General features: G+C 47.1%; 2 protein-coding genes across 13 annotated transcripts in view; one reads left to right on the top strand and one right to left on the bottom strand.

Annotated features, from left to right (window-relative positions):
* si:ch211-272n13.3 (ankyrin repeat domain-containing protein 26) overlaps window positions 1-9142 on the top strand; it is a 42319-nt gene extending 33177 nt beyond the window's left edge. For 9 of the 12 annotated variants that reach the window (XM_060060349.1, XM_060060345.1, XM_060060350.1 and 6 more), the window contains 8 exons: window positions 299-433; window positions 1040-1152; window positions 1861-1969; window positions 2793-3068; window positions 3734-3969; window positions 4823-5063; window positions 7355-7400; window positions 7842-9142. In XM_060060349.1, the coding sequence (XP_059916332.1) occupies window positions 299-433; window positions 1040-1152; window positions 1861-1969; window positions 2793-3068; window positions 3734-3969; window positions 4823-5063; window positions 7355-7400; window positions 7842-7984 (1299 nt within the window). In that variant the 3' untranslated portion in view covers window positions 7985-9142. Of the gene's footprint in view, window positions 1-298; window positions 434-1039; window positions 1153-1860; window positions 1970-2792; window positions 3069-3733; window positions 3970-4822; window positions 5064-5658; window positions 5821-7354; window positions 7401-7841 lie in introns of those variants that run through there. The other 3 variants (XR_009527192.1, XM_060060346.1, XM_060060352.1) reach the window with 3 other exon arrangements.
* A 3396-nt stretch (window positions 9143-12538) lies between these two features.
* LOC132465239 (myoD family inhibitor-like) lies at window positions 12539-16890 on the bottom strand. Its single transcript, XM_060062064.1, has 3 exons — window positions 16585-16890; window positions 14253-14507; window positions 12539-12839 (listed from the first exon to the last, which is right to left on the bottom strand). Exons 1-3 carry the CDS (start codon window positions 16805-16807, stop codon window positions 12568-12570), a joined length of 750 nt encoding a protein of 249 aa, XP_059918047.1. The 5' UTR covers window positions 16808-16890; the 3' UTR covers window positions 12539-12567.
* Window positions 16891-17389: the final 499 nt, after the last annotated feature.

Here is a 17389-nt window from a genome sequence, read left to right as displayed (position 1 = left end):
TCTTTCTCTTGCTCTCTATCTATGTCTCTCTCTCTCTCTCTCTCTCTCTCTCTCTCTCTCTCTCTCTCTCTCTCTCTCTCTGTGTCTCTGTCTCTTTCTCTCGCTCTCTATCTATGTCTCTCTCTCTCTCTGTGTCTCTATCTATGTCTCTCTCTCTCTCTCTCTCTCTCTGTCTCTCTGTCTCTCTCTCTCTCTCTCTCTCTCTCTCTCTCTCTGTCTCTGTCTCTCTCTCTCTCTCTCTCTCTCTCTCTCTCTCTCTCTCTCTCTCTCTCTCTCTCTCTCCCCTCCCCCCCCCCAGACTCAGAGGCAGAGCCAGCTGTCCCACACGGCCCAGGACTCCCAGGCCCTGTGGGAGGAGGAGCTGAAGAGCCGCTCCAAGCTGGGCCTGAGGCTGGCCGAGCTGGAGAAGGAGCGGTCCGAGCTCGGCAGCCAGGTACTCCCCCCGCCGTCCCCCTTTCCCTCTGGCTCTGGACCTTAAGGGCTGATTGTGGTCCCACGGTCACCCAAGGCAAGGGGGTTACATCCTTGCGGACCCTCCTTGCGTCCACCGCAAGGGCCTGACGTGCGCCTCCCAAAAATGTTCACCTTCCGTCGAGACGCCGTGGCAGCAAGGGCTGTCATTGGTCCGCTCACTAAAACCCGACGGAGAACCAAAACAGGTTGACGACTGCGTCAAAGCGTCTGCCGGGTCCTTGCGTTGCGTGTACGTGCGACCATAATTCAGCCCTTAAGCCTCAATCATTGTCTTTATCTCCGTCTTTGACTCGACTATCTCTCCCGCTCATCGCCATCACTCGTATCATTTTCTCTCAAGACAAGAAGCCGACTCTAGTCACCGAATGTGCATAAAAGTGTTCGTACACCAGCAGTGACACTTATGTGTTGAGGCGCTCATGATTATTCAGCGTTTTTTTCATGCCCAGGATTAGAAACGTGTTTTTTAATTTTTTTCCGATGTCGTGTGACATCCCCCCCGAAAGGAGCCCTGCTATTGACTTGGGAGCGGTCGTTAACCCGCGGTACCGCCCCTCCCCTCTAGATGGAGACGGAGAAGAAGAGAGCCAGGAAGATGGTGGAGCAGAAGAAGGCGGTGGACGGCAGGCTGGACCAGGAGATGAAGAGGAACACGGACTTACAGAAAGAAATGTACAGGTGACAAACTGTACCCCCCCCGCCTCCCGCCTCCCGCCCTCTGACCCCTGGATCTCCTGCTGTTCATCCCGTGTAACGGACCCCCCAGTAGAAAGCAGCGGTCTGCCCCAGAGACCTCATATATACACAGACGTCGCGTTATTGATGATTCATAGGGATTCATTTTTACAAAACAAAACCGGCCGAAGCTGTCAATGCGGCATCTGTGTATATATATATATATATATATATATATATATATATATATATATGTGGTCTTCTCATCCACCCACCCGCTGTCAAGTGACCCTTCCTCCTCCTGGTGTAGCTGCTGCAGGGCTCTGATTGGTTCCCGTCCCTATCGGAGTACTGAGCGGTGAACTGGTCCCGATCTCATCCCTGCTGACTCCTGGCTTGCATGTGTACTGGACTAGACACTAGACCCACCTTTCATTGTGTTGCGTACACTTGGATATTAGATTAAGGAAGAGTTTGTTCGACAAGATAATGGCATTAATCTAGTCAGAAATAAAGTCATACACACACTAACTAGCTGATAAACAAATCTGTATGTAATATTTCGTTTTGCATTCACCTAAGCACACTATTTGATATGATCTCTCACACAGCACATCGTCATTATATGACTCATTGTGGGGTAAGGAAAAGTGAAGGCAGGGTGTTTATGTTCTTCTCCGTTTTCCCCTGTTTGTTTGTTGTGTGATGAAGGCTGCGGACTCTGCTGAAGACGGCCAAGAAGAGGCTCAGGGAGCAAGAGGGCGGCTCTCCCATGGGCAGCCAGAGGATGGACACTCTGAGGCTCAGCATGAGAGACAAGGTCCCATTCACGCTCGCTGACTCACTCACTCACTCACTCACTCACTCACTCACTCACTCACTCACTCACTCACTCACTCACTCACTCACTCACTCACTCACTCACTCACACTTATTATAAACATTAGTAAAGAAATGTGAATCAGTCTCAATGAAGTTTAACCTAGGTTAGGTTAAACTTCATTGTCCCCATGGGGAAATTTGTCTTGGGCACAGTGCATCATTGCTTTCCTAACATAAACAGAGAGTACAATAAAATAAAAACAAAAAGACAAACCAACATTTTAACATCAACAACGTGGTGCTTGATAGACTGTAAATTAAATTGCGCTTTGGAGTATGGCACAGAAATCTGCAGTATGGGGATAAAGTGCAAGTGTTAACATTATATTGTATGGCCCTATTGCACTAGAACTTGTGGATAAAGTGCTATGTGGTAAAGTGCCTAGTGCTAAAGGGCTATGTGCTAAAGTGCTAACCTATTTATTGCACATTATTCTACAATTAAAGGTCCCATGGCATGCCACCAGGTGGGGTGTGATTAGCCGTACAGGCCGTTTTGGAAATCTGCCCCTTATGACATCACAGGTGGGCGTGTCCACCTAGACGTGTGTCGGATAGATGAGCGACGCATGCTACAGTCCACCGGGTAGGCTGGTAGACTGATCTATCCAGCACACATCCAGCTGGCCACGCCCACCTGTGATGTCATAAGGGGCAGGTTTTCAAAACGGCTTGTCGCACTCACACCGGGTGGCGTGCCATGATGGGACCTTTTAAACGGCCATGGCCCCTGTCTGACCCGCGACGTCGCCCCCCTACAGGCGACGGAGGACATGGCGGGGCAGCTGGAGAGGGAGGCGTCCCGCGTCGGGCAGCTGGAGGCGGCCAACGCGGAGCTGAAGGAGCGGCTGGCCTCCATGCAGGGCCTGGGCCGCAGCCACCAGCGGCTGGAGGAGCAGCTGGAGGAGGCGCGGCGGAGGGCCCAGGAGGCCGGCCCCGCCGACCCCGGCCAGGCGGAGAGGTACCGGAGGGAGGCCGAGGACCGGGCCAGCCTGCAGATCCGCCAGAAGCTGGAGGAGGTCAACGTCTTCCTGCAGGTAGTGGGAGGAGATGGGCGCATGCACCCACGCAAATACACACACACACACACACACACACACACACACACACACACACACACACACACACACACACACACACACACACACACACACACACACACACACACACACACACACAAGGTCGACGTCGACGTCTTCCTGCAGGTGTGGGAGGAGATGGGCACACACACACACACACACACACACACACATGGGTGTGGTAGGACAGTGCATGGGGTGCTGCACCCCTCCCAGCTGAAAAGTACTACGTTTGAGTCCCAAAGGCAACAGGTGTCCTTGAGCAACAGGGCCTGTGTCTAAATTCATTCTAGGGCTGCTGAATAGACAATTTATAGACAGAAACTGCTGCAAAAGATGGAAATGGCATTGTGTGTGTGACTGTGTGTGTGTGACTGTTTGTGTGTGTGTGCGTGACCGTGTGTGTGTGACTGTGTGTGTGTGTGTGTGTGTGACTGTGTTTGTGTGACTGTGTGTGTGACTGTTTGTGTCTGTGTGACTGTTTGTGTGTGTGTGTGTCTGTGTGACTGTGTATGTGTCTGTGTGTGTGTGTGACCGTGTGTGTGTGTGTGTGACTGTGTGACTGTTTGTCTGTGTGTGTGTGTCTGTGTGTGACTGTTTGTGTGTGCTTCCCCCCCCATCAGAACCAGGCGGCGTCGCAGGACGCTCTGGACCACATCAAGTCGGCCAACGAGGCCAGCGTGCGCGCCCAGCTGGAGCAGCGGATCCGGGAGCTGGAGGCGGAGCTGGGCAGGGCGCGGTCCGGCCAGCAGGACAGCCTCAGCCTGAGGGAGTCGGCCCGCGGCGAGCTGGACCGCTACCGGGAGCTCTACACCGACGAGCTGCGCCTCCGCAAGGCCCTGGCGGCCAAGCTGGACCGGTGAGCACATGTTGGGGTTCACCGTGGTCTCTTAACATGTTAGGGTTCACCGGTTAGCGTTCACCGTGGTCTCTCTTAACATGTTAGGGTTCACCGTGGTCTCTCTCTTAACATGTTAGGGTTCACCATGATCGCTCTCTCTTAACATGTTAGGGTTCACCATGGTCTCTCTCTTAACATGTTAGGGTTCACCATAGACTCTCTTAACATGTTATGGTTCACCGTGGTCTCTCTTAACATGTTAGGGTTCACCGTGGTCTCTCTCTCTTAACATGTTAAGGTTCACCATGGTCTATCTCTATACAGGTTAGGGTTCACCGTGGTCTCTCTTTACATGTTAGGGTTCACCGTGGTCTCTCTTGACATTTTAGGGTTCACCGTAGTCTCTCTCTACATGTGAGGGTGCCCCATAGCCTTTCTTTACATGTTAGGGTTCACCGTGGTCTCTCTTTACATGTTAGGGTTCACCGTAGTCTCTCTCTACATGTGAGGGTGCCCCATAGCCTTTTTTTACATGTTAGGGTTCACCGTGGTCTCTCTTTACATGTTAGGGTTCACCGTAGTCTCTCTCTACATGTGAGGGTGCCCCATAGCCTTTCTTTACATGTTAGGGTTCACCGTGGTCTCTCTTTACATGTTATGGTTCACCGTGGTCTCTCTTTACATGTTAGGGTTCACCGTGGTCTCTCTTAACATGTTAAGGTTCACCGTGGTCTCTCTCTCTCAACATTTTAGGGTTCACCGTGGTCTCTCTTAACATGTTAGGGTCCACCGTGGTCTCGCTCTGAACACCTCTGCATCAGCCTTGCAGGGGCTTGCCCGGGGTGACCCTTGACCTCTCCCTCCCTCTCAGGGCCAACGACCGTCTGGCGGAGGCCAACGCCAAGCTCCTGGGCGAGCGCCACCGCAGCAAGTCGCTGATCGCCAGCAGCATGGCCAACGGCAGCCTGGGGGGCCCCCCGCTGGACCTGGGCTCCCTGGGCTCGCTGCCCGCCTACGGGGCCTCCCTGGGGGGGCTGGGCCTGGGCCTGGGGCCCGGGGGCAGCCCCCTGGGGGGCCGGCAGGGCAGCAGAGTGGAGGATTACCTGGCCAAGGTGAGCAGCGCTGGGGCGGCGGCGGAGTTTCCAGCGTGGTTGTTTTTGTCTTCCTTTGCGGGATGTTACTGATTTTTGCTGTTGTTGTTTTTGTTTTTTCTTTGTTTGTATTTCCTTCGCCGTCACGTGTCGGGAACGGTGCGCAGGTAGGGGGGGTGGCCGTACCCGGTGTAGATCTGGAGGCGCGCGCTTTGACCGGAATGTCTTTTGGAATTCTAACTGGGCTTATTAAAAATAACCGTCAATCAAGTAAAGCTCATTAAAATGACGGTAGATTGTGTTTCTACTCAAACGGTAGATTGTGTAGAAAACGTATTTATTTTAATTGATTTACTTATTGCTCGACTTTTGGACCAGAGAACGGATGTTGCCTTGCAGTGGGGCTGCCCTTTGAGTCACTCTAGTCTGTTCCCACTCTCACCACACGGCGCCGAACCCAGCTGCAGTCGGCACTGATCCATGTCTCCGTGTCCGTGTGTTTCTGAGCCTGTGACGTTCTCTCTGTCGTAGCACGGCGGTGGGCAGCGTGCCTAACGTCTCCTCTTCTTCTTCTTCTTCCTCTTCTTCTTCTTCCTCTTCGTCTCACTCCTTTCAGCTTCTAGCTCAGAAATCTGTCTCTCACCTCTCCCCTCTCCAGCCAGACACATGAGCAGGTGTGTAGCAAGCTGTGAGTTGAGTCCCCCCTGGGTTGATTTGGCTGGCGTACCTCTGCTTGCTTCCCTGTCGCTTTGTGCCCCCCCCCCCCCCCCCCCCCCGGACCGGTAGACCCTCGTCCAGGGACCTGTGTCAACGGGGTTCCTACGGTTAGCCTCACTTTGGCGGGAATTTGGCGTCAAACCAATCGGGGAAACGGTCCGACCGTGCATATATTGCTCGATACGTTGGTACACAATAAAAACATGTTGAAGACGACTGCCATCTTGGAGGCAGAGGAGTAGGAACCCCGGGCTTCTTATTCGCCGGCTGGCTGGCTGAGCTGTCAGGGCGCCTAGATGTAAGCCAATCAGGCCCCTCGGTTTTCCCTTTGACCCTCCCTCCGTCACTCGTGTGTTAGAGGGTCTTCTAGATTGGATTTGCAAAACAACAGAGCAGTTATTTTGCATTCAGATCAGAAAGCTATATATATTAAGGGACTGTACCTCACATCATTTAATTTCTTTATCCAGCCAGCTCAATCACGCTACAAAGTAAATCCACTCAAAATGTGGAGTAGCTGTCGGGAGAGAGAAGATGCAAGGGAGCTCATGGGAATTGTTTTTATTTGATTGTGAGCAGCTGCCATTTGGGTAATACTCTTTCTATAGGGTGTTCATGTGAGAGTGGAGGTCCTCTCAGAATACACACCTTGTCGTTGTTGCCACTGATTGGACTTCATTAAAGTGCACCCTGAGCTTGGCAGGAGTAACGTGATATAAGGCTGCCCGGTTATGCAAAGAAATCATAATCACGATTATTTTGGTCAATTTTGAAGTCACGATTATTCAAACGATGATTTTTGAGTTTACAACATGATGCGTTTATAAAGCATTTCCCTCAAAAAAAACCTTCGTAACTGAGAATTTTGAAAAATACAAATGCAAAAATCGAAAATGTCAAAATCAAACAATGTAAAAATATTTATCTAGAATAGAAAAATTAATATTATATATATATAAACCTTTTTTTTTTTTTTTTTTGTTGATTATGTTAGTTTGGAGATCGTTTGACCCGAAAGTCTAAATCACGATCAAAATGAATTTTATTTCACAGCGGTACCGTGATGAAGCTGGGGGGTTTTCTTGTTCACATAAGGGGGAGAGCGCCTCAAATTGACAACCCATATTTTCAAAAGGAAGTCAATGGCCGTATCTAAAGATATGTCAGCAGTCACATTTTGTTTAAGTTTGTCCCTTTATTTAACTAGCACTCAGAGGAGCACAATTGTGTGTGTTGCACGGTTCTGTGTTTTCAAGCAGCCGCTTAAACCGTCAGAATGTGAAAGCACGGGCCCATGTTTTTACCCTGCATGTGTGCATGTTGTGCCGTGCAGACCCGCTGACCTCTTACAAGTGCCCCCTGTGTGTGTGTGTGTGTGTGTGTGTGTGTGTGTGTGTGTGTGTGTGTGTGTGTGTGTGTGTGTGTGTGTGTGTGTGTAAAATGTGTGTCGTTATTTTTGAAACACCCCTTGGTATTCTTTTTCCCGTTTGGAGTGTATGCATCAATTGGTCATCTGAATATTTTTTTATAATAATGATATTATTATCACATTATTATATGATCTAGTTAAATCTACTCCCGCCTGCTTCCTCCAGATGCAGAGTGAGTTGGAGAGAAACGTGACCAAGGAGCTGAGCCATGGTGCGTGATCTGGGGCCTCTCCACACACACAAAACACACAACCATTGTGCCGTCATTTAGATTGTGTTTATATCCCCCCTTTTGATACAAGGTTTGCAAAGTAAAACCTATGCAACTAAATACACAATGCAGCAAATAAATCGAACACAAAACAGTAAAAACAAACGACAGACCACAACGCGGATCTCCGTTCTCACGCGGGGTTCGGTGAGTCCCCATCACACCCCATAATAACGTCCCATGCACCGTCACCCCCATTCCCCTTCTGTTCTCATGCGGGGGTCCAGTTTCTGGACCCCCGCATGAGAACAGAGGGGGAATGGGGGTGACGGTGCATGGGACGTTATTATTATGGGGACGATTTTCCCCGTAATAACGTCCCATCTCCAATCTCCCCCATCTCCCCCCTGTCACTCCTAAACCCCCCCCCCCCCCCCCCAGCCACGGTGGAGCTGGAGGGAAGTGGGGGCTCGGCCCGGCTGTCCCCGCTGGGCTCTGCCTCGGCGGCGGACCCCCTGGACGACCCGGGAAGCCGCGCCACGCAGCAGTACCTGGACGTCCTGAAGAGGAACTACATGATCTGAGGGGGGCCCCCCCCCCCCCCCCTCCCCCTTCTGTGCCACCATGCCTGCGACTAAAGAACGCTACGACCTTATATGGCCGGACGGAGCTTCTGCCACAACAAGGCATCGATATTTAATCAGTTCGTGACAATCAACGCCAGTATTGAGGGCGGGTAAGACTGGGTTTTGTAAAGAGGCTAAACGGCAAAGCGGGCGGCGCCGTCACCACCATCAAGATATCTATCATCACCACCGTCGGTAGTCTGAAGCTCGCTCGCTCGCTCTCTCTCTCTCTCTCTCTCTTTCTCCCTCTTTGTCTGTCTGTCTGTCTCCCTCACGGACGCACATTGCACTTATCCACTCAGGAGCAAAATGGCAGGGTTTTAATGTTGTTATTAATGTTCTCCTTTTTAAAGGCGTATGCTATGCCATGATTTTAACACCCTTATTATCGGTGGGTACGAAGGGGGAAGTTGATCCTCCTGAATTGGCTGCTTGGGCTGCAACTCGTCCTGTATGTTTTGGGAACGGTGTGTATATACTGTATACGGTTTGGATTATTATTTGTGTTCATTTGGAATTACAAAGATTTATCTTTGTAATTGTTATTATTTGTTGTGCGCCAGTGGTGCCAACTAGAGATACCGTTTGATGCTTGCCATCCGGTGGTGTGATTACTGAAATCCAGATAATTTGGTATACGACTGATATTTGTGATGGTTTTGATTGGTTGTTTTTTGTAAAGTTACTGTACTGTATTTGGAATGAGACAAAAACAGAATAATCTGGATACCCCCAAGCAGTTTATGTTGTCAACAGTAATTAGGTTTTGCTTTTCAGTTATTTCAGGTTTTGTGTTATCTTTCACCAAAAAAGTGGAAATGTATCAGTATTTCCTTTTTGTCCTCGTACTTTCATGACATTTGTAGCGTACAATCTGAGAAGGGAATATTTTAAACGCCTGTACATTACAGAAGAACCTACAGTTGTAAATAAAGTCTTTAAAATAAGATGAAAAAAGGTTTGTTACTTATGAATTTATAAAATAGTCAGAACATTTATTTAGTGACCAACATTTTTATTCCAATCATTTCACATTAGCATGCTCTTATTGTATTCAAGCATCTTTGTTTTTGTTTTTATAGTCGATGAATAAAGGACGACGGCACTCATTAGCAACCGCGTTAATATGGTAAATAAATCTTTGTTATATTATATTTAATATATTTACCTCCGTTACTCCGGGATCAATCCTCGGAAAACGCCCCGACGCAATTACGCTGCATGCTTTTCCCGGCGCGTCCAAGGCCTCTCATTCCTAGATGAAATGAGGCAAGAAAAGCATCAATAATTCATGCAGACCGATTGCAGCCTAACCCTCATTATCTTAAGTTTTGATACGCCTACTCGTACCCCGCACAAATTCGCATGGCGCGCAGGGGCTTGACGGAAACCATTCCCCTCATTTATTAAAACGAGACAATGTGTTGACGATTCGTTCCCACACGCGTGTCTCTCCCCGCTTTGATCTGCCCTCTCTGTCAGGCTCAAATGTTAGATATTCAAATCCTGTTACGTTTATTTTTGTTTCGTTTACAGCAAGTGGGTACACATGACAGACTGACTATTAGCTGTTATGGTTTTTCTTTTTATTCTTTGTTTTTAAAGACGCTACTTCACACGCACGCAACACGCAAACCTTTGTTTTGATTGAGAAGGTTACAAACATTGTCACTGAGCTTTAGGGCGGCGCGGAGGAATACAAATAGACACACGGTCTTCTGCAAATGTGCTCAAAGGTTTTGGGTTTTTGGAAGAAGAAAAGAAACGACTTGAGTTTTAAAACATTGCCTATTGTTCACCAGTGGGTCATCTTTTATGTGTAGTCCACTTGCCGTTTCTCACCAGACGCCATATCCCCTCATTATGTGCGTGTGTTTGTCTGTGTTTATGTGTCAGAATATACTTTTAGTTTTTCAAATTATTTTCACTTCAAATAGTGCCACACATTTGGTCAATGTGAACAATCACTGTTAAACTGTTAAACGCAACACAAATCGTCTGCATACCTGGACATGATAGTTCTAGGCCTAATGCAGTGTGTACAGATTATTAATTATTCTGTTTGTTTTACTGATCGACCACATCTACTGTCCTACACTACTGCAAGCCTTCACATTCAGACACACTAATAATCCTGATTTGTCAGGCCTTCTCTACGCCTACAGATTAAGTATTCATTGTTTCTGAGCTATGGGGCTATTATTTCCTCTGCACACATTATGGCCTCGAGTGTTACGGTGCCGCTGTAACAAATTGAGTGGGACAAACGGAACAAAACGTGTGTAACATTCGCTGTGCTGTGGTCGCATGCTCCAAATCAGATGTCACCACGGCCTCATGTCACCGGCAGCAGCAGAATCCCAAGCCGTTGTTGTTAAAGTAAACCCTTTGATTCGATTCCGTCGCGATGACACACTTTAAACGAGCCTCTTCATTTGCGTCGAACAGATTGACAGTTTAGTGTTGTCTCGTAAGTGCACGCCTTTGTTTTATTTTTGGCTATCTTCACTGTCATCACGCGCGGAGAAAACAATGAGAGCTCAGAAGGGCCGACTCCGGAGATCTGGGGAGAATAAACGGCACGTGCTCCTTTCATGTTCCGAGATAAGCAAGCAAGCGATTCAGGAGGAGGAGGAAGGAGGAGGAAGGAGGTGGAGGATGGGGAGTTAAGAAGCGACTGACAAGTTTCACATCACCCCGTTCTTCAGCTGCAAAGAGCGATGCAGGAGACATTCAAAGCGGGAGTCTTTCTACACGACATGAGAAACCCTCATCTGAACGTAGAGCCCAAAGCATGCCCCCCTTCATCAAGAGACACACAGAGGTCAGAGTTCAATCTGTGCATGGCTATTTCATGTACAAAGTTAACATGCACCGACATTAAACTGATGTGTGGGCCGATGTATTCTTTGGGGGGTTTGGTGAGGACAAAATCTTTTGTTGTGCCAGATGTGATTACTCGACAGAGTGGAGAAGTGGGGTTTCATTGGCACTGCAGGGTGCAATGACTTAATTATACATCATTGTTGAATTATTTCTCACATTGAGGTGAAAGATGTTATCCTATGATCTGGAGAGAGACAGCAAATGTCCTTGACAAAGAGCTACTGATTAATAAATCAACGCAAAACCTTGAGTAGAAAACACTGAATTTTATATTTTCCCCAAAACTCGCTAAATAAATAAGATTGTATACCATCCTCTCTTTTGATTTGGAAGAGCTTTAATTGATGTGTGGAGAATGTGTTTCTTAGCACATACCACAATATATTCGTTAGGGAATCCTCCATATCTAACAAATAGCTTCTATATATGGGTTCATGTTTCTCGGACTACTATGAAATGACTCGGAGGAATCGGCTGGAGGTTGTTTGTTTTGGAACGAGAGCAGCTTCATTGTGCTAATGAATCCCACTGTGTTATGGCTACTGCTGTTTACTCAGAAATATTTAATATGGTGCGCAAAACTGACCCTGACTAAATCTGTGTCCGCGCTTAATGAATCAGTGCATTCAAATATTAAACGTGTAACTTCAGTGTCTTGTTTTGTGTTTGTATAAGAAAGCCCTGCACACTTTGGTTAACAACAGCTGGGTTTCAGTTCATTCTGTAGGACTGTTGTATTGTAGGTGGGTGATCGGTGGTTATAATTAATAGTAATAATCACTTTTTAGTGTAATTGATCTCTGCCCTAAAATTTTTGGTGTTTAAAATGTAGGTTAAGTCAAAGAGTGACTAATGACAATTATAAATATACTGCTTGATTATTGTAATTTGTTTTTCCACTTCATTGAAGATTTTCTAGGGAATGGACTTTGAAAGGGACCATGTGACAATGGCATTCATTCATCAGCTATTTTGTAGTTTCAAGTTAGACTCAACAGCGCAATTAAATCAACAAAAACATACATATCCCTGTGAAATCCCCATACAATTTCCATCGAAAAATTTCACAATGTTGTAAGAAGAACAGTCACGTGGGCGGAGCCTCATTTTAGGCGACGCCTCTGTGTGGGAGGAGCCACGACATGGTCCCCAACGTGGACGTAAAGCCCGCCTCGTTTCCACATACGTATGTTTTTCGTATCCGTGCTTCCGTAAATTTACGGAAGGAGTCGCGAGTGTTTTACGTACGGACAAAAGATGGGGGAGCGTATGATAATGGCCGTTTTTAGGAGAACGGTACTTTGGAACATGAGGATCGACATATACAGAGATAAAAACAAAAACAACCAGGCTTGGAAAGAGATCGGCGAGGAGTTTGGCCTGCCAGGTACTTACATGTTTCGTAAAAAACATAAAAACTTCCATACGGTATCTCCGCAAAAACTACGGCGAAAGTAAAATTTTTTGAACGTATATTACGGACATACCGGACAGAAATTTTACGGAGGGGAGGAGTCTCGGAGGAAAAACGGACATTACGGAGAATCACATAGGAATGAATGGACTTTCGGTCGGAGACGGTTGGATCGCATACGAGAATGTACGTATGTGGAAACGAGGCGAAGGGCTCCGATTGCCACGGGACAGGGGGGGGGTCAGCTGTGATGGCAGATGAGGCAGCAGTCCAGGCAGAACTCCAGGCACTCGGTGGACTCGCAGCAGGACTCGAACACCACGGCGTGGCAGTGGGCGTGGCAGCCGATCGCCTCGGCCGGCGCGTCGCACGCCTCGGCGCAGCACGGGGCGCAGCAGTGGCAGCAGCAGGCGCAGAGGTGGTGCAGGCAGGCGGAGCACGCCTCCAGAAGACCCAGCAGCACCACGGAGCACTGGCACGAGAGGCAGGCCAGCAGCAGGCCCAGGAAGGAGGCTTCGGGAAGGAGTAGGACGATTATTATTTATAAAAAGAAATACAAGGCGCTTCAAGATCGCCCCCGTTGCTGACATCACAACACAGAGGGAGTTGATCTTCACAGATCAACAATAAATGATTTCCAATGACTGCCCTGCCTAAGTGGACTAACAATTGGTAGGCTGTTGAGATATACATTATATATATGGTGGACGCTCCCACTTGTGATGTCACTAATGGGTCATTTGTAATGAGCATCAAACCAGACCTGGTGGTACAACAGGCCCTTTAAAGAGGAATGTGTTGGCAACAAACTACTACTACTTGTTGTGTATGTGCAAAAATTAAGATGTCTATCATTGCGTTTGATTGCTTCACCTATGTCATAATTTTGGCAGTGATGACCCCTCCTATCCCAAAGAGGCTGTGGATCTTAAGTGAAGCTAATGTAGATAAAATACAGGCGTCACATGTTCTCCCAACTGCTGTCATGGCCTACAGGAGATTAACAAAACAACCATTAACCCCAAAATTAATCTCAGGCATGTTTGTGATTTGTTTTCCCTCGTTATGCCTGTGTTGGACTTGTTAGAGAGATCAAGTGCGATTGTGTTTGTTTAATCACAGCGAAGATCACTTCAGCAAGGCTGGGTTGGCTGGGAGTCTGCCAGACATCAACAGCATCACCAAAGAAGCTGTCATCCGCATGATAATTGCTCCGCAGTTCAATTTGGTGCGTGCGCGCATGTGATTGCATACATTAACCCCTCGTCTTTCATGCACGCCTCTTTTGCTGTGGCCTATCCAATAGATAATAAAGGGTCCGCATTGTTATTGTGTTTGATTTATGGTCGTCTTCTTTTTTCATCCTCTCCAGGGCTGGAGAGTGAGAGAGCTCATGCAAATCAAGACGTTTTATCCTGTTTACTGCAGCAAGTAAATACAAGGATGTGAGGATTCCCCAGGGTGGTGAGTTGAGTGTTTTATTTCTGTTCAGTTGATACAATTACGGGCCCCAACATAACATTAGGCAAATCTATGTGATAACGGAGCATTCCTGTATGTGTGTCTCAATTTACTCACTATATGCTTATGAGACTGAACTCTGAAGCGAAGCTTGAATTGCATAGTGCACAACAAGGTTTTAGCATATCTCTACACTGCTTGGCAGTGCTTTAATGGTCCCTTGAAACATCGCCTGGGCTTGTTCAAAAGAGTTTTGGTATATTGTTTACATTTCTACATTTCTAGTCTGGGAGTCATCCTTGGATTTGCTTGCGCGTTGTTTGTTTTGTTTTGTGTATGTGTGAGAGAAAGAGAGCGCGGGCGCGCGAGAGAGAGAGAGGGGACATACTTGACCCCTGAGTGATCGCCAATGATAATTATATTTCTCTGTTTTGCCGCACAGAGATTCTTCGTGTCTCCCCTCACCGTTGTCCGTAGCCTCAGCGGTGGATGGGGACCGACTGTCCCCACCCCGGCCCCTCTTGCCGCTCACCGATTGGTTGGAGCCGTGTAGCGCTGAGGTCGGGGGTCCAGAAGGCCGGGGCGCCGTAGTCGTGGGGGGCACGGGTTGTCCGCAGTGTGTACAGGGCTCTGGGAGGACCAGCCTGGGTCCTCTACGGACCTCCACCACCCCCCCTAGAGGAGCTGGAGGTGGGGTCGCCCCGTCGACACGCTGGGCTGCTGAGGAAACGGATCAATAAAACCATTCAGCGTAGCAAAATTGGTCATAACTGCTGGTTTGAGCTTTAAAGGCACCCAGTGCAACTTTCGAGGCTTAAAAATAAACATTCAATTTCTAGTCTTTTTTACACGTAGTAAGTTTCAATAACTCCATACCATTACATACCGACATTTAAGCAGCAAAGATGAGACGTCGTTGTGTGGTGAGAACTGATACAAAATCGATAACAACAACAATGCCGGCATTTTCTTTATTTTTTGTAACCTACAATAAATAAAGCAGGCTTCCAGTCAATGGAAAAATGGCTTCTCCCCACCGGCGATTGTTGTTTACGATTTTCTATCAGTTCTCACCACACAACGACGTCTCATCTTTGCTCCTTGAATGTCGATATGTAATGGTATGGAGTTATTGAAACTTACTACGTGTAAAAAAGACTAGAAATTGAATGTTTATTTTTCATTGAATGTTTACATAAAGTTGCACTGGGTGCCTTTAACACTGTGGAAATTAATGACTTCACTTTACTTAAGGCAAGGCAAGGCCACTTTATTTATATAGCACTTTTCATACACAAGGCAGACTCGTGCTTCACATCTAAACATTGTCATACAATAAAATAAAATAATGGATAAGTAAAGAAAACGTATGCAAAGAAATGAGTACAATTTTAGTATTAAAATAGAAAATAAAGGCAAAGTTAAAAAAGCTTTTTAGAAAGTGCAATGTATTTAAGATTTAGCAGAAAGCTAAAGCAAACATAAAAGTCTGCAGTCTTGTTTTAAAGGTGCTCAGAGTTGGGGCAAGTCTTAAATCCTCAGGGAGTTTATTCCAGCTATTTGTTGCATAGTAACTAAATCCTGCCTTCCCATGTTTCGTGTTTACTCTGGGGATAATTAACAGATTGGTCTCAGAAGATCTTAGTGGTCTAGAAGGCTTATGTAGTGGAAGCATATCAGTTAAATATTTTGGGCCTAAACCATGAAGGGATTTATAGGTTAGCAACATGATTTTAAAATCAATTCTCTGACCTACAGGAAGCCAATGTAACGATTTAAGAATTGGTGTAATATGTTCAAATATTTTGGTCTTTGTTAGAACTCTTAAGTAAAGTGACTTCACTTCACTTATTCCCATAGTGTTAGCTCAAACCTAAAAAAATAAATAATAATATTATAATTATAATAATAACAGATGTTTATTTCGATGTTGTATTTGATTTGGGTTTCCTTATCTTCAAGGCCCTCGTTTTATCTGTTTATCTGTCTCATGGTCACTCGCTCTGTGTGTTTTTGAACACCATGGCCTACTGGTTACTTTCTTTTACTCGGGCACCTTTCTTCAAACTCATTATTTACCCTCATCAATTGCTTGGTTCCCCTTTGATGAACCTCGCACCCAGGAGTTAGGTTTTGACTGTGACACGCACAGGAACGTGAGAGATGTCTGGCAGTTTGTTTTATTAAAAGACAGTGCCACCGAGCTGTCACCCCACCGTATGCTACTGATGAGTCATTGCTGACGGATGCTGAGGTGTTCTCAAGTGTGTGTGTGTGTGTATATATATATATTATATATATACAGTATACATATCATATTCACGGGTGACGTCTCAATCAATCGTATTGCTTCATGTCTCCTGTGAGGGTTCTCTCTTATGATATCAAGGCCAGGGGGCTTCTAATGCAGACTTTTGTTGATAGATTGTAAAGCATCAAACACATTATTATAAATAGCGCTTAGAGAGGGGAACTGATTAGAAAGACAACACACAACGACACAACGATGGCCCTTCCTTCAATTTGAAGGACGGGACCCATTGTTGGTATTGCTGTGAATCTAGAAGAACTTGATCTTGAGAAATGAGTATCCCAGCTTCCAAGTTTCTAGCTATTTCCCTCTGTCGGAGTCACACTCAGGGATTCTATTGTGTACAAATCATTGAATTAGTACATAATATGTACTATGTATTATATTACATGAACACCATAGGACTGAAGAAAAACACAATCTATGCTCTATTCAAGATACACCCCTCGCTTTCCAAAAGTATTTTGAACCCCGCACAACACTGACCTCGGGTAGAATCGCTCCCTCCCACCCTTGGGTGGTCGGCGACCTCTGAAGAGGGTTCCCTCGGTAACATGTCTCCCCTGTTCACGACGTCACCCACCCCTCCGTCTCCATGGAAACATCCTGACGGCCAGCGCACGCGTCCTCTACACCTAGAGCACTGGGCCGTGTCCTCGTGCTGGGTGAAGCCGGCCTGGTTAAGAGGCGACTCGCTCTGGTGATTCATCAGCACAGCCAAGGGGCCCTCAAACCCCCTGGGGAGGGCCGGAGAGGGCCAGGGTGGGGTGAGAGGAGGGACGCCTCCTTCCTCCTCCTTCCTCCTCCTCCTCCTTCCTCCCCTTGTTCTGATTTTAGTCCCCTAACACAATGGAGACACATACCCCATGAGGCTGTCAGCAGGACGCGCACGTGTGCCGACACGGTGCACTCACACGCTCAGACGCACGCAGGGAAGTCTGCCCAGTTATACACAGTTTAACACATGCGTTGTGGGGACACACACACACACACACACACACACACACACACACACACACACACACACACACACACACACACACACACACACACACACACACACACACACACACACACAAACATGAAAGCACATACATAACACACATCCTTGCACACACATGCATGCACGCACACACACACACACACATATCCAATCCATGACATGCATGCACACATGAATGTCTATAAACGCACACACACACACACACACATATCCATAACATGCATGCAAACATGAATGCCTATACACACACACACACACACACACACACACACACACACACACACACAC

The sequence above is a fragment of the Gadus macrocephalus genome, chromosome 9 (genome assembly GCF_031168955.1).
Source record: "Gadus macrocephalus chromosome 9, ASM3116895v1".
Classification (NCBI taxonomy): domain Eukaryota; kingdom Metazoa; phylum Chordata; class Actinopteri; order Gadiformes; family Gadidae; genus Gadus; species Gadus macrocephalus.
This window is presented reverse-complemented; position numbering and strand designations above follow the sequence as displayed.